General features: G+C 39.6%; 2 protein-coding genes and 1 non-coding gene across 3 annotated transcripts; 2 read left to right on the plus strand and 1 right to left on the minus strand.

Moving 5' to 3' along the window:
• Positions 1-201: 201 nt before the first annotated feature.
• LOC111799372 lies at positions 202-416 on the plus strand. Its single transcript, XR_002815841.1, has one exon. It is a non-coding gene; the product is annotated as a small nucleolar RNA U3 (small nucleolar RNA).
• A 4,651-nt stretch (positions 417-5,067) lies between these two features.
• Positions 5,068-7,447, minus strand: LOC111798896 (ribosomal RNA processing protein 1 homolog). Its single transcript, XM_023682244.1, has one exon. The coding sequence runs from the start codon at positions 7,226-7,228 to the stop codon at positions 5,555-5,557; it is 1,674 nt and encodes a 557-aa protein (XP_023538012.1). The 5' UTR covers positions 7,229-7,447; the 3' UTR covers positions 5,068-5,554.
• A 3,278-nt stretch (positions 7,448-10,725) lies between these two features.
• LOC111798955 (protein trichome birefringence-like 5) lies at positions 10,726-16,324 on the plus strand. The gene is made up of 5 exons (XM_023682312.1): positions 10,726-11,514; positions 13,194-13,386; positions 13,456-13,649; positions 15,582-15,740; positions 15,823-16,324. Exons 1-5 carry the CDS (start codon positions 10,955-10,957, stop codon positions 16,157-16,159), a joined length of 1,443 nt encoding a protein of 480 aa, XP_023538080.1. The 5' UTR covers positions 10,726-10,954; the 3' UTR covers positions 16,160-16,324.
• Positions 16,325-17,192: the final 868 nt, after the last annotated feature.

Genomic DNA, 17,192 nt, shown 5'->3' on the forward strand with positions numbered 1-17,192 from the left:
ATTAAATAATATAGTAAAATCGCCAAAAATAAAAAATAAAAATAATAATAAAACTAGTGTAGCCGGTACCATCGCATTTGATTTGATGGCTATTTGTAGCTGCCTTTTTAGGTCACTAAGTGAGTCATGTCAGCATTCCCACATCGGAAATTGGCGAATAAGAATAACGTTATTTAAACAGAAAGATGAGAGAGAGAGGGCACGACCTTACTTGAACAGGATCTGTTCTATAGGTTGTACAACTGTGTCCTTGAGTTCTAAGGAGACAAGAACCAAAGTCTGGTGGATGATTAGCTGCCTTGCGACTAGAGCGTGAATAACGGTTAATGGACCCCTGGTGGTCCTGTGGCTGTAGATGATCGTTCTCGGGGTAGGTTCGCCCTGCCTGGGATGGTCGCATGGCGGTCTGACAGACTCAAAAAACATTTTTTTTTTTTTTGTTTTTTTTGCGTTCTTAATCTGTGTTGTGATGGAAGAAACCCGTTATTTTGTGGGTGAAATCTCAGTTTTAGCGTTTAGAATCTGTAGTGTGATGGAACCCTTTATTTTGTTTGTGAAATCTGAGAGCTTTGTTGGTTTGGTTTGGAAGTGGATTGGATGATTAGAATTTGGTTGTTTTTGTGCTGTGTTCTTGAGGTTTTGGGATGGATTTAAGTTTGAATTAGTATGTTAAATCATTCTTTGCGATGGAGATAGGATGCAGAGTTATGTGGGAAACATGGATGTGCAGTATTTTAAGAAATACACAAGACCCAGGCATCGCACATGGACTCCAAGGCGGGCATGTAGACGCTCCCTTGACCTGTCCTTCTACTAACATACACTCATGCTGCTAGAAAAGTCAGGGAGGGAAAGAAGAGCATAACATCATAGAGTACATAACACCATAGTGTATGCGTCCATACTAATCATATCGAATAAGTATCCTGATGCACATGACATACAAAATATATGAGGTCCCAAAAACTTTAAGTCATGACATATATATATGATGCGAGTCATACCGTTCTTTCTTAACATAACTTTCATGAATAATATAAATGCCTTAACAGTTTTGCATAAAACCTTAAATGAAGATGCTAATATAATGCGCATGACATAGCATATAGAGGTGTCATGCATCATACGACATGGAAGTCACAACCAGATACATAACATATCACAACGTCTTATGGAATCACATATAACATAACATAATACATGTCAAATAGTCACAAAGTACGGTTCGTGGAAGAGTCACAGAGCAGGCGTCGTTCATACTTCATACAATTCATTCAACCAGTCCCTTAATATTAACTTAAAGCTGCTCTTTAAAATCTAATAAATTAGAATTTTACTCTGAAAATTGGCTCACCTAATTTGTCCAACATAATTTAAACTTGGTTTTAAATCATTTAAATTAGCTAGAAAGGAGTCATACTAACCTTAAACATCTACGAAAGTGTCAAAAATACCTCCGGAATATTCAAAACTGGTAGGAAAGAGTCCAAGCTTATCAGACCTAAGCGAACCAGTCGAGAAGCCGAGTTGGAGTCGTCAGAAAATGTATTCTCTGGTTGACTCTAAACCCCCCAAGTGGAATGAACGACGCAATTGTTGTGAATCAATAAGCCAAGGAATGTCCTTTTATGTTGGAGTCTAACTGATAATTTTCTCAACCTAACCGATGTGGTACAACTTTTTTTTTTCTTTTTTTTCTTTTTTTTCTAATTTTCGATTGTTACATCATACACATCTAAAAGAAAATTTTGTTCTCAAAAGTACCTTAAACTTGGAACTACTCAGGTCTTCGTCTATTTGGAGAGGTTCGTAATTTATAACGTGAGTTGGGTCATTCAAGTATTTGTAAAGCAGGGATACATGGAATATAGTATACACCACAAAAAAGGATGGTGGTAGGACTAATCTATATGTCATCGGTTTGATTCGATGTAGAATGCTAAAGGTCCCAATAAAGTGTTGGCTCGGTTTTCCTTTTCGTCCAACCCTCAAAACGCCTTTCATCGAGAACAACTCAAGAATACCTTGTCACCTGCCTCAAACACCAGTTTCTACACCTCACTTTGGTCTGTCTACTCCGAGTCGTATGCATTTTTTTCTTGATCTTTTGCACAGTCTCATTGGTGACTTGGACTAACTTTAGGCCCAATAGTTCACATTTGCCTACATTGCCCCAGCACACCACGACCTTCATTGTTTCAATATGAAGTTTCAAACAACGGCACACCAATAGTTCTCTAATATTTGCAGCTGTAAGCAATTTTCATATGATGTATGTTTATGAGACCAAAGCATTGTTACTGATAAAACTGACATCACATAGTCTCACCTATTCCTCGTAGGGTTGAGACATTATCCGAAGTAACATGTGTAAGGTTGCTAGTGCAACAACCCACAATGGCGGTGTGACCTTTTGTTATCTTAGGTAAACCTAGAACCTTTAGATAATCATGATGAAGACGTGTGACATTTTTTTTTTTTTTTGTAATCGACCAAGATTTGTGTTGAGATACATAATAATTTATAATTAATCTCTAATATAATTTTATCATTAATTATGAATAATGACAAGCTACCTGTGATTGCTTAAATTTCTCACTCAACCAACATTATAATTACAAGCACAATGATGATTAAACATATTTGAGAGATCACTGATGCTTCAACTATAATCTTCTGCTGTCGGTTATGGCTACTATCACAAGCTTTCGTTGTTAAAAAATTGATATCATATCCTTTTGAGAACTTGTAATGAAAAAGGAAAAACTTTAAAAAAGTAGCACTTATTTTGGTTGAAGGGACTCAAAGAGATAAATGTGAGATGAACGGGATTCAATCGGGTTAGCCTAACATCCTTCAATCGTGATATATATCTTAATCAATGGAATAATATTCTTAACACAAAGGTATACAGGAATCCTAATCAGAACATAGAATAAGAGGCAAAAATACCATTTCTGTAATCAAATGTTAAACTACCATCCAACTAAAGCAAGCTTCATTATATATCACAAGAGATCGAGCTCGGTTCCAACGAACTGGACCAATGGACCAGCCAATCATAGCTGAACCCAACCAGAGTTCGTTGATTTGGTTCGGCCTAATTCTTGCTCCGTTCATCGATTTTGTTCAGTCAGTCGAATCAATCAATTCAGCTGGATCATCTAAGAACCAGTTCACACCCCCCAGCAAATTGCAATGGACAAGTCTCCTATTGCACAGGAGATCGAGCTCAGTTCTAACGAACTGAACCAATCGACCAGCCAATCATAGCTGAACCCAACCAAAGCTGGCCGATTGGGTTCGGCCTAATTCTTGCCCTGTTGATCGATCTCGTTCAGTCAGTCAAACCAATCAATTGAGCTGGATCATCTAATANAATCAATCAATTCAGCTGGATCATCTAAGAACCAGTTCACACCCCCCAACAAATTGCAATGGACAAGTCTCCCATTGCACAGGAGATCAAGCTCGGTTCTAACGAACTGAACCAATGGACCAGCCTATCATAGCTGAACCAAACCAGAGCTGGTCGATTTGGTTCGGCCTAATTCTTGCTCTGTTGATCGATTTGGTTCATTCAGTCAAACCAATCGATTCAGCTGGATCATCGAAGAACTGAATCGANGATGATTAAACATATTTGAGAGATCACTGATGCTTCAACTATAATCTTCTGCTGTCGGTTATGGCTACTATCACAAGCTTTCGTTGTTAAAAAATTGATATCATATCCTTTTGAGAACTTGTAATGAAAAAGGAAAAACTTTAAAAAAGTAGCACTTATTTTGGTTGAAGGGACTCAAAGAGATAAATGTGAGATGAACGGGATTCAATCGGGTTAGCCTAACATCCTTCAATCGTGATATATATCTTAATCAATGGAATAATATTCTTAACACAAAGGTATACAGGAATCCTAATCAGAACATAGAATAAGAGGCAAAAATACCATTTCTGTAATCAAATGTTAAACTACCATCCAACTAAAGCAAGCTTCATTATATATCACAAGAGATCGAGCTCGGTTCCAACGAACTGGACCAATGGACCAGCCAATCATAGCTGAACCCAACCAGAGTTCGTTGATTTGGTTCGGCCTAATTCTTGCTCCGTTCATCGATTTTGTTCAGTCAGTCGAATCAATCAATTCAGCTGGATCATCTAAGAACCAGTTCACACCCCCCAGCAAATTGCAATGGACAAGTCTCCTATTGCACAGGAGATCGAGCTCAGTTCTAACGAACTGAACCAATCGACCAGCCAATCATAGCTGAACCCAACCAAAGCTGGCCGATTGGGTTCGGCCTAATTCTTGCCCTGTTGATCGATCTCGTTNAACCAGTTCACACCCCCAACAAATTGCAATGGACAAGCCTCCCATTGCACAGGAGATTGAGCTCAGTTCCAACGAACTGGACCAATGGACCAGCCTATCACAGCTGAACCAAACCAGAGTTGGTCAATTTGGTTCAGCCTGATTCTTGCTCGGTTGATCGATTTGGTTCAGTCAGTCAAATCAATCAATTCAGCTGGATCATCTAAGAACCAGTTCACACCCCCCAGCAAATTGCAATGGACAAGTCTCCTATTGCACAGGAGATCGAGCTCAGTTCTAACGAACTGAACCAATCGACCAGCCAATCATAGCTGAACCCAACCAAAGCTGGCCGATTGGGTTCGGCCTAATTCTTGCCCTGTTGATCGATCTCGTTCAGTCAGTCAAACCAATCAATTGAGCTGGATCATCTAATAACCAGTTCACACCCCCAACAAATTGCAATGGACAAGCCTCCCATTGCACAGGAGATTGAGCTCAGTTCCAACGAACTGGACCAATGGACCAGCCTATCACAGCTGAACCAAACCAGAGTTGGTCAATTTGGTTCAGCCTGATTCTTGCTCGGTTGATCGATTTGGTTCAGTCAGTCAAACCAATCAATTCAGCTGGATCATCTAAGAACTGAATCGAACCAGTTCGCAATGGACAATTCTCCCATTGCACAGAACATGAGTATTCTGCATAGCATATGAAGGTAAAACCAGGGGCAATTATACACAAACAAATGAAAAAATGCAGATTCATTAACCAATCTACAATATGCATTTCCAGTCATTCGTCCAGATGAATACTACTTCTAACATCAAAACAAAAATACATTTGCCTAATGATCATCTCAATAATTACAAACTGAGAAGGAAAAACAGCAACCGTTATAAAAGGAAGAACAAAAACAGCAACCGTTACGTTCCCTCCCGGCCGAAATTCTACCCTAAATGATCTCTCACTCATTTATGCTGCAAAACCCTTACTCCCTTAGAAGTAAAAAAATTATCAGCTAAGCTAGAATTTTCAAAGGGGCATCATCAATTTCAAGTTCTCAGCTCAATGCATCAGAATCTTCATTCCTTTTCAATGGTTGAGTTCATGGAAGTCAGTCAATATGACAACAAAGCCCAAACAAAACGAGGTAATTAAAAAACTAATTAAATGATAAAATAAAAACAGTAAGCTTTGGACCTCTGCAACTTCATACCCGATGAAAAAAAGTATCTAAGTACTCTTAGATTTCGGTTTCTTCAAACGTTTGACAGGCAAGCTTCTTACACCTTTCTTAGCCCTCATTGTGACAGCTCTCCTTTTTGTTCTTTTAGTTGTGGCAGGGAATTCCAAGATAGGACCTGGAGGTATTCCTTTCTTAAGGGCACTTCCCCTCGGAGTAACGGTGGGGGGCAGTCTCAAACTTTCCGGTGGCAACGGATTATGGGGTTTCCATACCAAGTTATTTTTCATGGAAAATCTTACCTTCTTTACACTATTCTCTCCACTTTTTGCAGCTGTATTTCCTTCAGTGTCAACTTGGTTAGGAAGTACTACATCATGTGTCTGCTGCACATCGACCTTCTTCGCTCTCTTTCTTTTCTTGACTGAGCCATTGGCTGATATTACAGGGGTCATAACATTGTCTCCAAACTCAGCTTCAGCAGCAACCCTCTCGAATTGCATCTGAAGGTTCGATATCACAGATTCATCAAATGTTATCATATTTCCATCACTAATCTGTTCATTATTAGAATTCTCACCGTTAGCAACAACTATATTCTCATCGTCCTTATTCATATGAGTATTGTTAGAAACAAGATCAGAAATACCGTTCGTGTTCTTCTTCGCCTTCTTAGCCTTCTTCTTGCCACTGCCATCGGAGACCTTTTTAGTCTTCTTTTTCTTTTTAAGTGCCTTATCAGTGATTTCATCGCTAACATCAACATCAGCCATGGAAATTTCTTCACTGGAAATAGGAACCAAAGTAGGCACTTCATCACCATCTTGCTCTTGAAGATCTGGCATGGAAATCTCAATCCCCGACGAGATAAAACTTTTCTCCAACTTCTGATACTCTTCGTGCATCGCAAACAGTACCTTTCTATTCGATTGACAACAATCGGGTGAAGAACCCAATTCATAAAATGTAGAGGAGAAAAGGTTTGTCAATGGAATTGTCCCATAAACAACTATATCATCATCAGAGTTGATATCCTCTCCACATTTTCGACGCTCGAGCAATTGCTTCCCCATTTTAAGTAACACATCAAAAAGATTAGACTTAATTTTTCCCAACATAACTTTATCAGACAATTTAGCCATGGACAAAATGAATGGCTTGAACAGGATATCAATAACTTCCTTCCCAAGAGGAAGAAACGGCCTAAGTTCTTCAAGAAACACAGAAGCAATTTGATAATTAACACCATTCCCATGAAACTTATCATCAGTGAAAAACACCCTTTCTTCCAAAACTTGAACTGAACGACGACACAGTTCCAAATCCCAAGAATTCTTCTTCAACAAAGCAAAAAACTGGTGCATAAATCTACGAATCAAAAGATAAAACTTATCTAACCTAAGCGCATCAATGCCAGCCCATTCACGACGCATGGTGAGAAGAAAAATAGAAAAGTACTGAAAAGCAAGCGGCAATTCGAGATGTAGGAGCAAAGAAGCAAGGCGATTAATAAGCTCGGTTTGAACAGGAAGCTTATCGGCATGCCAAACACAGTAGAACAAACCCTTCCAAAGCTTCTTCATATCGCCATCGGAGAGGCTCGTTTGAGTGGGAAGCCATGTCTTGATGATTACACGGAGGGTTTTATCCCGAGTCGCCTTGTTGGAGGACGCCAAAAGCTTAATCAATGAAGTGAAATCTTGATCTCCTTCAACCACCTCCATTTTTTTTTTACAGGAAAAGCTTGCTCGTTCGCTTTCAGATTCAGAAAAGAGGAAGAAATCTGAATAGAGACGCCGAATTAGGTTGAAAGACTAGATTGGTGTGAGGAAAAAGGATCGATTTCGATGAAATTGGAGCTTCCCAATTCCCAGAAGGCCGAACAGCGGCGTTTTGAGAGAACCCTAGATGTTAATTGGGGCCTGGCGGAGGTCGTTAAGAAGTTCATAATTAGGTTACAAATGGGTAAATTATTTTCTAAACTTTAAATTTATATTTTAAAATATTTTTGAAAGTTTTAAATAAATTATTAAATTTTTAACTTCGATCTAAAAAAAACTTCAACCAACCCAACCCGAAACCTTAGATAGCATTTTAGATTGGGTTGGGTTTATTTTTTAGAACGGTATTACGAGTTTATTGGATAAAGGTTTGAGTCAACATGAACCGAACTGGTCCAATTTTTTTAATAGACAAAAATTAAGTCTCGTCCCTCTGGATACTGACACAACTCCTCGTCATTCATTATTGTTCTCTCCCTTGACGTCACCCACGTTGCCAGCCACGCTACTTGCCCTCGCCATCACTGTTAGACGCAGACAAGATGCTCCTTACAGATGCAGCCACACGCAGGTCCTCGACCTTGCCCTAGCCAACAACTCAACTCAATCCTGGGTTAAGTTGTGAAAATAGATAGTTGCTTTACTTTTAAGAGTAGTTCTCTGTGTTAATATTTGAGATTATCTTGACGTGTAATTTTCATGATGGACCACTTCAAAGCGGTATAAATGAATCAATGCATTAATGGACCCAGCTGTTAAGGTTCTCTGTGTTAATATTTGATATTATCTTAACGTGTAATCTTGAATCAATGCATTAATGGACCCAACTAGTAAGGTTCTCTCTGCTAATATTGAGATTATTTAACGTATAATCTTCATGATGGACCACTTCAAGACGGTGAATGAATCAATGCATTAATGGACCCAACTCTTAAGGTTGATTCAGTAAAGTCAGACGTCACGAGTAATTGGCAATCAACTGAAGTTAAAACCTAATTATGACATGGTTCTCATCCAAAGCTACATAACTATTAAGTGATTTGTCACGGTAGATATACAAGTCAAGTTTTTTAAACAGTGTAACACAATCTACCGATATCATCTTCAAGATTTTTAAAATATGCTAATTTTACAATAACTCATAACCAAATGAGCTATAACACGTAACACGATCATATTTACAGAATAGGAAGAAGAAGGTTTTTACTCAATTAGGCAACAATTTCTCGAGTTGCTTAGAATGTTACGTGTTACGATTCTACTTCAACATTATGTGTTCGGGAAATGCGAGGAATGACACACGTTTGAGTTTTGTCCTAACAATCCGGCTATTAGAAATCAAAATAATTAGTGAAATAATGTGTACTTAACCCTTGTAATTTAGAGTGGAGTAATCATTTAAACTTTGCATAGGAGGTTGATGAAGTAATTTTCAAGTCTAGATATGTCTACGGGGCCCGGCAGGTCAGGGAAGCCTTCCCCTTCCCCTTCCTCGTCTCTGTCCACGTCCCCGTCCCCGTCCCCGTCACCTTTTCATGCTCATCTCCACACAAAAATTTCATTTATTTTTGTAGGAATCGAGGTGGAGATTGTCACGAAGAATGCACAGGATTAAGTTTCGTCTCAAGAATTTTTTTTCTCCATATTTTTATTTTATTAAAAACTTATTCTTCCAAATAAACTTTTCCATTTTACATTATAATTTTTCTAAAAAAAATGTAAATAAAAATCTAATACAATGTTAACCAACAAAATTAAAATTATAATATAAAGTTGTTTTACATTAAAATATCATCACTCGCCCAATAGATTAAGTCAACCAATTGTACGAGTAACTATATTTATGTTAAGAAAATGATTTAAAATTTTAGAAACAAATTTAGGAAAATGATTTAGAAATTTTAGAAATAAATTTAGAAAAATGATGGAGGTATTTTAAGAAAAAACATTCAGAAATTTTAGGAATAGATTGACTCCATGCATAAGTACCCTTCATCGTTACCCCACCAAATTTGAGCATATTATTTGAATTAAGCAATGCATAACAGTACCTCCTTTTCATCACTAAAATTATGACAGTGGAAGATCGACGCCACCATTTTCTCCCATTCAAGGTACTCCTCNGATCGGTTTTGCCATAAAACTTGGGAAGTTTTAATTTGATGCTCCCCACGTTACGATCAATTCTATCATCATAAGGAACTCGTTGTTGTAAATTATGATACCTTCTTCCATGGTCTCTCCCTCGCATCAAGCCATGACCAACCACATGTGGATTATCCTCGTGGTGATCAGAATTGTCGCCCTCATATGTATCGGTTGAGGGCGTAGGTAGTGGAATCCTCTGTCGAGCTTGATTTTGAATCTCCAATCTTCCTATTCGATTAGTCAACTCTTCTATTCCTCGAATTAGTCTTTCCATGGTTCGTTGTTGTGCTTCTCTCAATCATGCATCAGTAATGTCAGTATTGTCGTTTTGATAATTTTGACGACATTTTCTTCACATCTTCATTGAAGTATATTGTATGATTGATGTTTTTTGGTTCATATCAAGTTTATAAGAGTGTTTTGTAAATTTCTTCTCGATTTGGTCTTGCAAATCTCTCATCGATTGGTCTTAATAAATAAATACTCTCCACCCTACTTAGTCATCATTTCAAGAAATCTCAGTAGTAGTTTAGGAGAGTGTTTTGTAAATTTCTTCTCGATTTGGTCTTAATAAATAAATACTCCTCACCCTACTTAGTTCATCATTACAAGAAATCCCAGTATTAGTTTATAAACTGTTTTGTAAATTTCTTCTCGATTTGGTCTTGTAAATCTCTTCTCGATTGGTCTTAATAAATAAATATCATCCACACTACTTATTCATCCTTCCAAGAAATCTCATTTATATGAGTGTTTTGTAAATTTCTTCTCAATTGGTCTTGTAAATCTCTTCTTGATTCGTCTTAATAGAGTGTGCGAGTGTTTCCATAGAGAATTGTGTTCAAGTGTATACCATTCTAAAAAAAAATCAAAATTTAATATTATAATATAATTTTCCAAAAAAAAAAAAAAAAAAATTCAATTTATTTTACCTTAAATATTACCTCAAAACCTTAGATGTGGTAATATATAAGTATTACAATCCTTATCTTCGACCATGTCTCTACTAAACTCGAGCCTATTAAACTTAGGCTTGATGTGGTAATATATAAGTATTACAATCCTTATCTTCGACCATGTCTCTACTAAACTCGAGCCTATTAAACTTAGACATAAGCCTAGACATATTAAGCTAAGACACAACAAAACATAATACCTTAAAACTTTATGTTGTAAAAAAAAAAAAANGAAAAAAAAAAAAAAAAAAAAAAAAAAAAAACTTGAAAAAGAGGAAGTAGAAATGGTGTGAGCTAATCTCTTGTTACATGAGCGTTAAAATAAGAATTCTTTATTGTTATGCTTCTAAACCAACTCCACTTCTTCCTTTGTTTATAACTAAACGTATCCAAATCGTTTATCTTCAAATCACAGAACGATTAAAAACAATGTTGATCGAAGAAGATTTTGGATTCAAATTTCCAATGTTCATCGGATCAACGCCATGAATACAAGACAAACATTCGCGGGTTTCTCCAAATTCAAAGGCTGTTGTTCTTCATTGAAACCTTTCTTCCTCCTCTAATGGCGTTTTTCTCTCTACCCATCTATCGTTTCGCCTTCGCCTCCATTTCCGTCCTCCTCTTCCTCTGTTTCTTCATCTTCTCCAGACGAAAAACAGATGTTTCCCTCTCTATCTACCAAGATCTCTCTTCCCAATCCCCATTCACCGTCCCTCTCTCTCCTCCTCCTCCGATCATTCCTCCGATCATTCCTCCTCCTTCAATGCCCGAACCCCAGATCCCTTTTCCCGATTCTGGGTCCGATTCCTCTGTTATTGAGCCCTTAACGAGCCCATCTGTCCAAGAAACAGAGGTTTCTAATGGCAAAAATGGGTCGGTGGCTAAAGGTAAAGCTGCTACTGGTTCTTTGGCGGCTCGTAATGGTGCTGATTTGTTAAGGGATGGATTGAAGCATTGTGATCTTTACATGGGGAGCTGGGTTAAAGATGAGAAGCATCATCCAGTTTATAGAGTGGGTTCTTGCCCTTATGTTGATGAGGCTTATGATTGTGGGAACAATGGGAGGGCTGATTCTGAGTATACCAAATGGCGATGGAAGCCTTATGGCTGTGATCTTCCCAGGTATGTATATCTATTGTTGATGAATCCATTGGCTTCTTTATCTCATTCTATTGGATTTGCATGTATCTATATGAATAATAAAAGGTTTAGAGAGGATGATTCAAGTCGTGGTAGCCTAAGATTTAGTATCTTTCGAATTATCTTACATGTTGAATCAAGTAGAATCAAACGATTGTCTCATGAGAATGATTGAGGGAAGGTGTTTTCCGTTAGAACTGTAGCTTGATCATGAGTTTGTGGAGGTATAAACTTCGTGGGTATGGTATGTGAGATCTCACATCGGTTGGGAGGGGAACGAAGCATTCATTATAAGGGTGTGAAAACCTCTCCCTAGCAGACACATTTTAAAACTGTGAGGTTGAGGTTGATGGTGATATGTAACAGGTCAAAGCGGACAATATCTACTAGCAGGGTTTGGGCTGTTACAAATGGTATCAGAACTAGACATCGTGGGGTGTGCCAGTGAGGACGCAGGGCCCCCAAGGGGGTGGATTGTGAGACCCCACATCAGTTGGAGAGGGAAACGAAACATTTCTTATAAGGGTGTGGAAACTTCTCCCTAGTGGACGCGTTTTAAAACCTTGAGGGGAAGCTCGAAAGGGAAAGTCCAAAGAGGACAATATCCGCTAGTGGTGAGTTTGGGGTTGTGACAGTTGATATCACAGCTAGACATTGGGCGATGTGTCAATGAGAAGGCTGAGCTCTGAAGGGCGTTCCTTTATCTCTTGAGAATTGTGGGATCTTGTTATTCATTGTGTGTGTGCGCGTGAGAGATTTCATATGCCTTAGGTTGTTAGATGACTTACTGTGAGATCCCACATCAGTTGGGGAGAGGAACGAAACATTTCTTATAAGGGTGTGGAAACCGAAATATTCCTTATAAAGGTGTGGAAATCTCTCCCTAGTAGACGCGTTTTAAAACCGTGAGACTGACGACGATACTTAACGGGTCAAAGAGGACAATATTTGCTAGCGGTGGGCTTGGGCTGTTGTTACAAATGGTATCAAAGCCAGAAACCAAACAGTGTAATAGTGAGGGCACTAGGCCCTCAAGAGGGGTGGATTGTGAAATCTCACATTGGTTGGAGAGGGGAACGAAGCATTCCTTATAAGGATGTGGAAACCTCTTCCTAGTAGACGCATTTTAAACCCTGAAGTTGACAACAATATGTAACGGGTCAAAGCGGACAATATTTGCTAGTGGTGGATTTGGACTGTTACAAATGGTATCAGGGTTGGCACCGAATGGTGTGCCAGCGAGGATGTTGGGCAGGGGAGTGAATTGTGAGATCCCACATTGGTTGGAGAGGAGAACGAAACATTCCTTATAAGAACGGCGTGCCAATGAGGACGTTGGGCCTCGAAGGGGAGTGGATTGTGAGAACCCACATTGGTTGAAGAGGGGAACAAAACCTTCCTTATAAGGGTGTGGAAACCTCTCCCTAGCATGTTTTAAAACCATGAGGCTGACGGCAATACGTAACGAACCGAAGCGGACAATATTTACTAGCAGTGAGCTTGAGCTTACACTTACTTCCCTCCACTGATTTTGTATCTATGTTTGTTTGTCTGAAGTTTTGTTCCTTATTGCAAAACAAAAACGAGCCATTGAGTATTGACAGTAGTGTAGATTTTACATGTCTACTAACAGAAGTATCATGTTTTCACATGTAGCTCAGATTTAATGCCACAGACTTTTTGGTGAGACTGAAAGGGAAACGATTGATGCTCGTCGGAGATTCTATGAACCGAAACCAGTTCGAGTCGATCCTTTGTCTCCTTAGAGAAGGGCTTCGAGATAAGAAGAGAATGTTTGAGACCCATGGCTACAAAATATCTAAGGGAAGGGGTTACTTTGTCTTCAAATTTAAGGTAATCAAGTTCATTTAAGTCTTTGCTGCTTCTGTTAAGTAAATGGCTAAGTTAGGAAACGTCTGGCAGGATTATGGCTGTACTGTGGAGTTTGTGAGATCACATTTTCTTGTGAGGGAAGGAATTCGTATAAATGCTCAAGGAAACTCGAACCCAACTCTATCGATTGATCGAATCGATAAAACTTCTGGGCGCTGGAAGCGAGCTGATATTCTTGTGTTCAATACTGCTCATTGGTGGACTCATGGAAAGACTGCTCGAGGGTAAGCATTTATCTTGAATTCTGTTGGATTTTACCTTAAATTATCGTTGGATTCTGTGGCGAACGAACTGATAAACAAAAATCCCTCCTCCCCGACCCAAACTGAAACTCTTAAATCGAAGAAAAGAGAGACGAAATGTGAGATTCTATATTGGTTGGAGAGGGGAACGAAACATTCCTTATAAGGTGTGGAAACCTCTCCCTAGTGGATGCGTTTTAGAATCTTGAGGGGAAGTCCGGGAGAGAAATCCCAAAGAGGACGATATTTGCTAACAGTGGACTTGGGCTATTACAAATGGTATCAGAGCTAGTTACTGGATGGTGCGAGGCACTGGTGGGAGTAGGGTTAGACCCTCTCTATAGTAGACGCGTTTAAAAATCGTGAGGCTGACAATGATACGTAATGAGCTAAAATGGACTATATCTGTTAGTGGTAGACTTGGGCTGTTACAAATGGTATCAGAGCCAGACATTGGGCGGTGTGTCAACGAGGACGTTGGGTTCCCAAGGGAGGGTGGATTATGAGATCCCACATCGGTTGGGGAAGGGAACGAAGCATTCCTTATAAGGGTGTGGAAACCTCTCTCTAGTGGACGTGTTTTAAAATCTTGAGGGGAAGCTATGGAGGGAAAGCCCAGAGAGGACAATATATATACTAGCGATAGGCTTGGGCGGTTACATATGGTATCAGAGTCAATCACCGTACGGTGCGAGGCATTGATCGGATTAGGGTTAGACCCTCTCCATAGTAGACGCGTTTTAAAAACTGTGAGGCTGATGACGATACGTAACGGGCCAAAACAGACTATATCAGTTAGCGGTGTGCTTGGGCTGTTACAAATGGTATTAGAGGCAGACGTTGGGCGGTGTACCAGCGAGGATGCTAGCCCCCAAGGGGGATGGATTGTGAGATCCCACATTGATTGAAGAGGGGAACGAAACATTCCTTATAAGAGTGTGGAATTTAGTGGGCGCATTTTAAAATCTTAAGGGGAAGCCCAGAAGGAAAAGCCAAAATAGGACAATATTTGCTAGCGGTGGGCTTGGGTTATTACACAAAACATCCGTCGTCTCCCTATCGAATAATGCATGACGGAACTTGAATGAAAAAGAAAATATCTCCGAGAAAAAGACATGACATCAACCAGCCACGAGACGATTTCTCATAGAAGACAAGTGTTATAAACAAGGAGGCATATAGCAAACAGGCAATCCCCCACCTACCTATCTCCAGAGAAATGCTTTTCCTTACCATTTCCCACCTCACATTGAACTAAATCAGTAAAAAGAGAGAGCTCCAAACATTTCTTATTTCGATTTATAGATATCTACCCCTACTGTGTGGGAGTGATCCTAGTGAGCTTTCTCCAATCGATATAGGACCGCCACCAAATCCACCCCCCTTTGGGGCCCCGCATTCTTACTGACACACCGTCTCGTGTCTATCCCCTTCGGGGAACAGTGAGAAGGCTGGCACATCGTCCGGTGTCTGGCTCTGATACCATTTGTAACGACCCAGACCCACCGCTAGCAGATATTGTCCTCGTTGGGCTTTTCCTTTCGGGCTTTCTTTCAAGGCTTTAAAACGCGTATGCTAGGGAAAGGTTTCCACACCCTTATAAAGGGTGTTTTGTTCTCCTCCCCAACCAATGTGGGACATCACATCACATATGGGTAGCAAGAGGGAGCTTATGCCCCGATGCTGGGGCCTTATGGGGAAGGGCCCAACCCAATAGGGACAACACACCCCACTGCAAGCACACCTCTAATATTGACTTTTTCACTCTTTCTAGTCGGTGGAACCAGTAACACGTGAGTAAGCTAGATGCGTGGGGCAGAGGGCTCGTAGTACTCCCTTTTCTTCGCACCTCGATAAAAAATAAACTTCTTCTTTAGTGTAGCTTACTCATACTAATACAATTTAATGATACAGGATAAACTATTATAAAGAAGGTAACGTTCTTTACCCAAAGTTCGATGCTGTCGAGGCGTACAGACGAGCGCTCAAGACGTGGGGAAACTGGATCGATCGTAATATAAATCCAGCCAAGCAATTGGTCTTCTATAGAGGATATTCTTCAGCTCATTTCAGGTGAAAATTTTGTTCCTCTTTTGTTGAAAACAGCTTTGGATAGCCATAGATGTCTGATGAAATGATGAACTCTTCATAACAGAGGTGGAGATTGGGATTCAGGAGGATCATGCAATGGTGAAACTGAGCCAGTCTTAACTGGTGCCATCCTCAACAACTATCCTTTGAAAATGAAGATAGTCGAGGAAACGATCAAGCGAATGAAGGTACCCGTCATACTTTTGAACGTTACGAGGCTAACCAATTTTCGCAAGGACGCTCATCCATCGATCTATGGTAAGAATCGGACCGCTACGAAGAAGGTTTCAAAGAGACGACAGGATTGCAGCCATTGGTGCCTCCCCGGAGTTCCCGACGCATGGAATGAACTTATCTATGCCTCTCTGATCTCTTGGTCGAAAAAATCTAAGTCGAGCTAGTTCAGGTATAGCAACATTCTTTTGTTCCACTTGGTGAAGGCTGCAGTCTGATCAAGCAGCAATTTTGATATTATTTATGACTAATTTTAGAATAAATGTGTGATATTAGCTCCACGAATAAGGTTTAGATTCGATATTTTGAATGCATGGTTGACCTAATATCCACCGAAATGACTCGTGTTGCACGTAAGAAAGATCTTAAGGGTTTTGTAACGGCTTATGTCCAGGATTCTGATCCAGATTTAGCACCTGATGGTCTCGGCATACTCTCACACACGTTCATCCTAGGAAAATTCGTATGAGATCACCCAATATAGAATTGCGTCAAGCATAGCACGCTTAAACATAAGAACGCTTAACCATGAAGTTTTTATGTTTAGGTCATCGAAGAAAGGTGTACCTTGTTGGTATAAGTATGACTTTCAATTCTTTTACGTGTTTCTTAATCATCATATCTTCAGGATCGTTTTTATTTAAATGTGGTTTTGGTTTATTTATATACCTCTTTTTTACTCGGGTGTCATAGGTTTTAACTCCAACAAAATTGAACCATACGGTTTATATGGAAAACTGTTTTCGATTAAATTTGGAATCCTCCTAAGTCTCCAAAAAATTACTCAACATTAACTCGTTATGTATTGCCAACAGCCTCACGGTTTTAAAACGTGTCTACTAAGGAGAGCTTTCCACACGCTTATAAGGAATGCGAACAATCCACTCTTCTTGGAGGCCCAATGTTTACGCTGACACATCGTCTAGTGTCGGGCTCTGATACCATTTGTAATAGTCCAAGTCCACAATTAGCACATATTGTCTGTTTTGGCCCGTTACATATCGTCGCGCCTCACAGTTTTAAAAAGCGTGTCTACTAATGAGAACTTTCCACCCCTTATAAGGAATGTGAACAATCCACTATTCTTGGAGGCCCAATGTTCATGCTGACACACCGTCCAGTGTCTTGCTCTGATACCATTTGTAACAGCCCAAACCCACCATTAGCAAATATTATCTGTTTTGGCCCGTTACGTATCGT

Source organism: Cucurbita pepo, chromosome LG07, assembly GCF_002806865.2.
Source record: "Cucurbita pepo subsp. pepo cultivar mu-cu-16 chromosome LG07, ASM280686v2, whole genome shotgun sequence".
Classification (NCBI taxonomy): domain Eukaryota; kingdom Viridiplantae; phylum Streptophyta; class Magnoliopsida; order Cucurbitales; family Cucurbitaceae; genus Cucurbita; species Cucurbita pepo.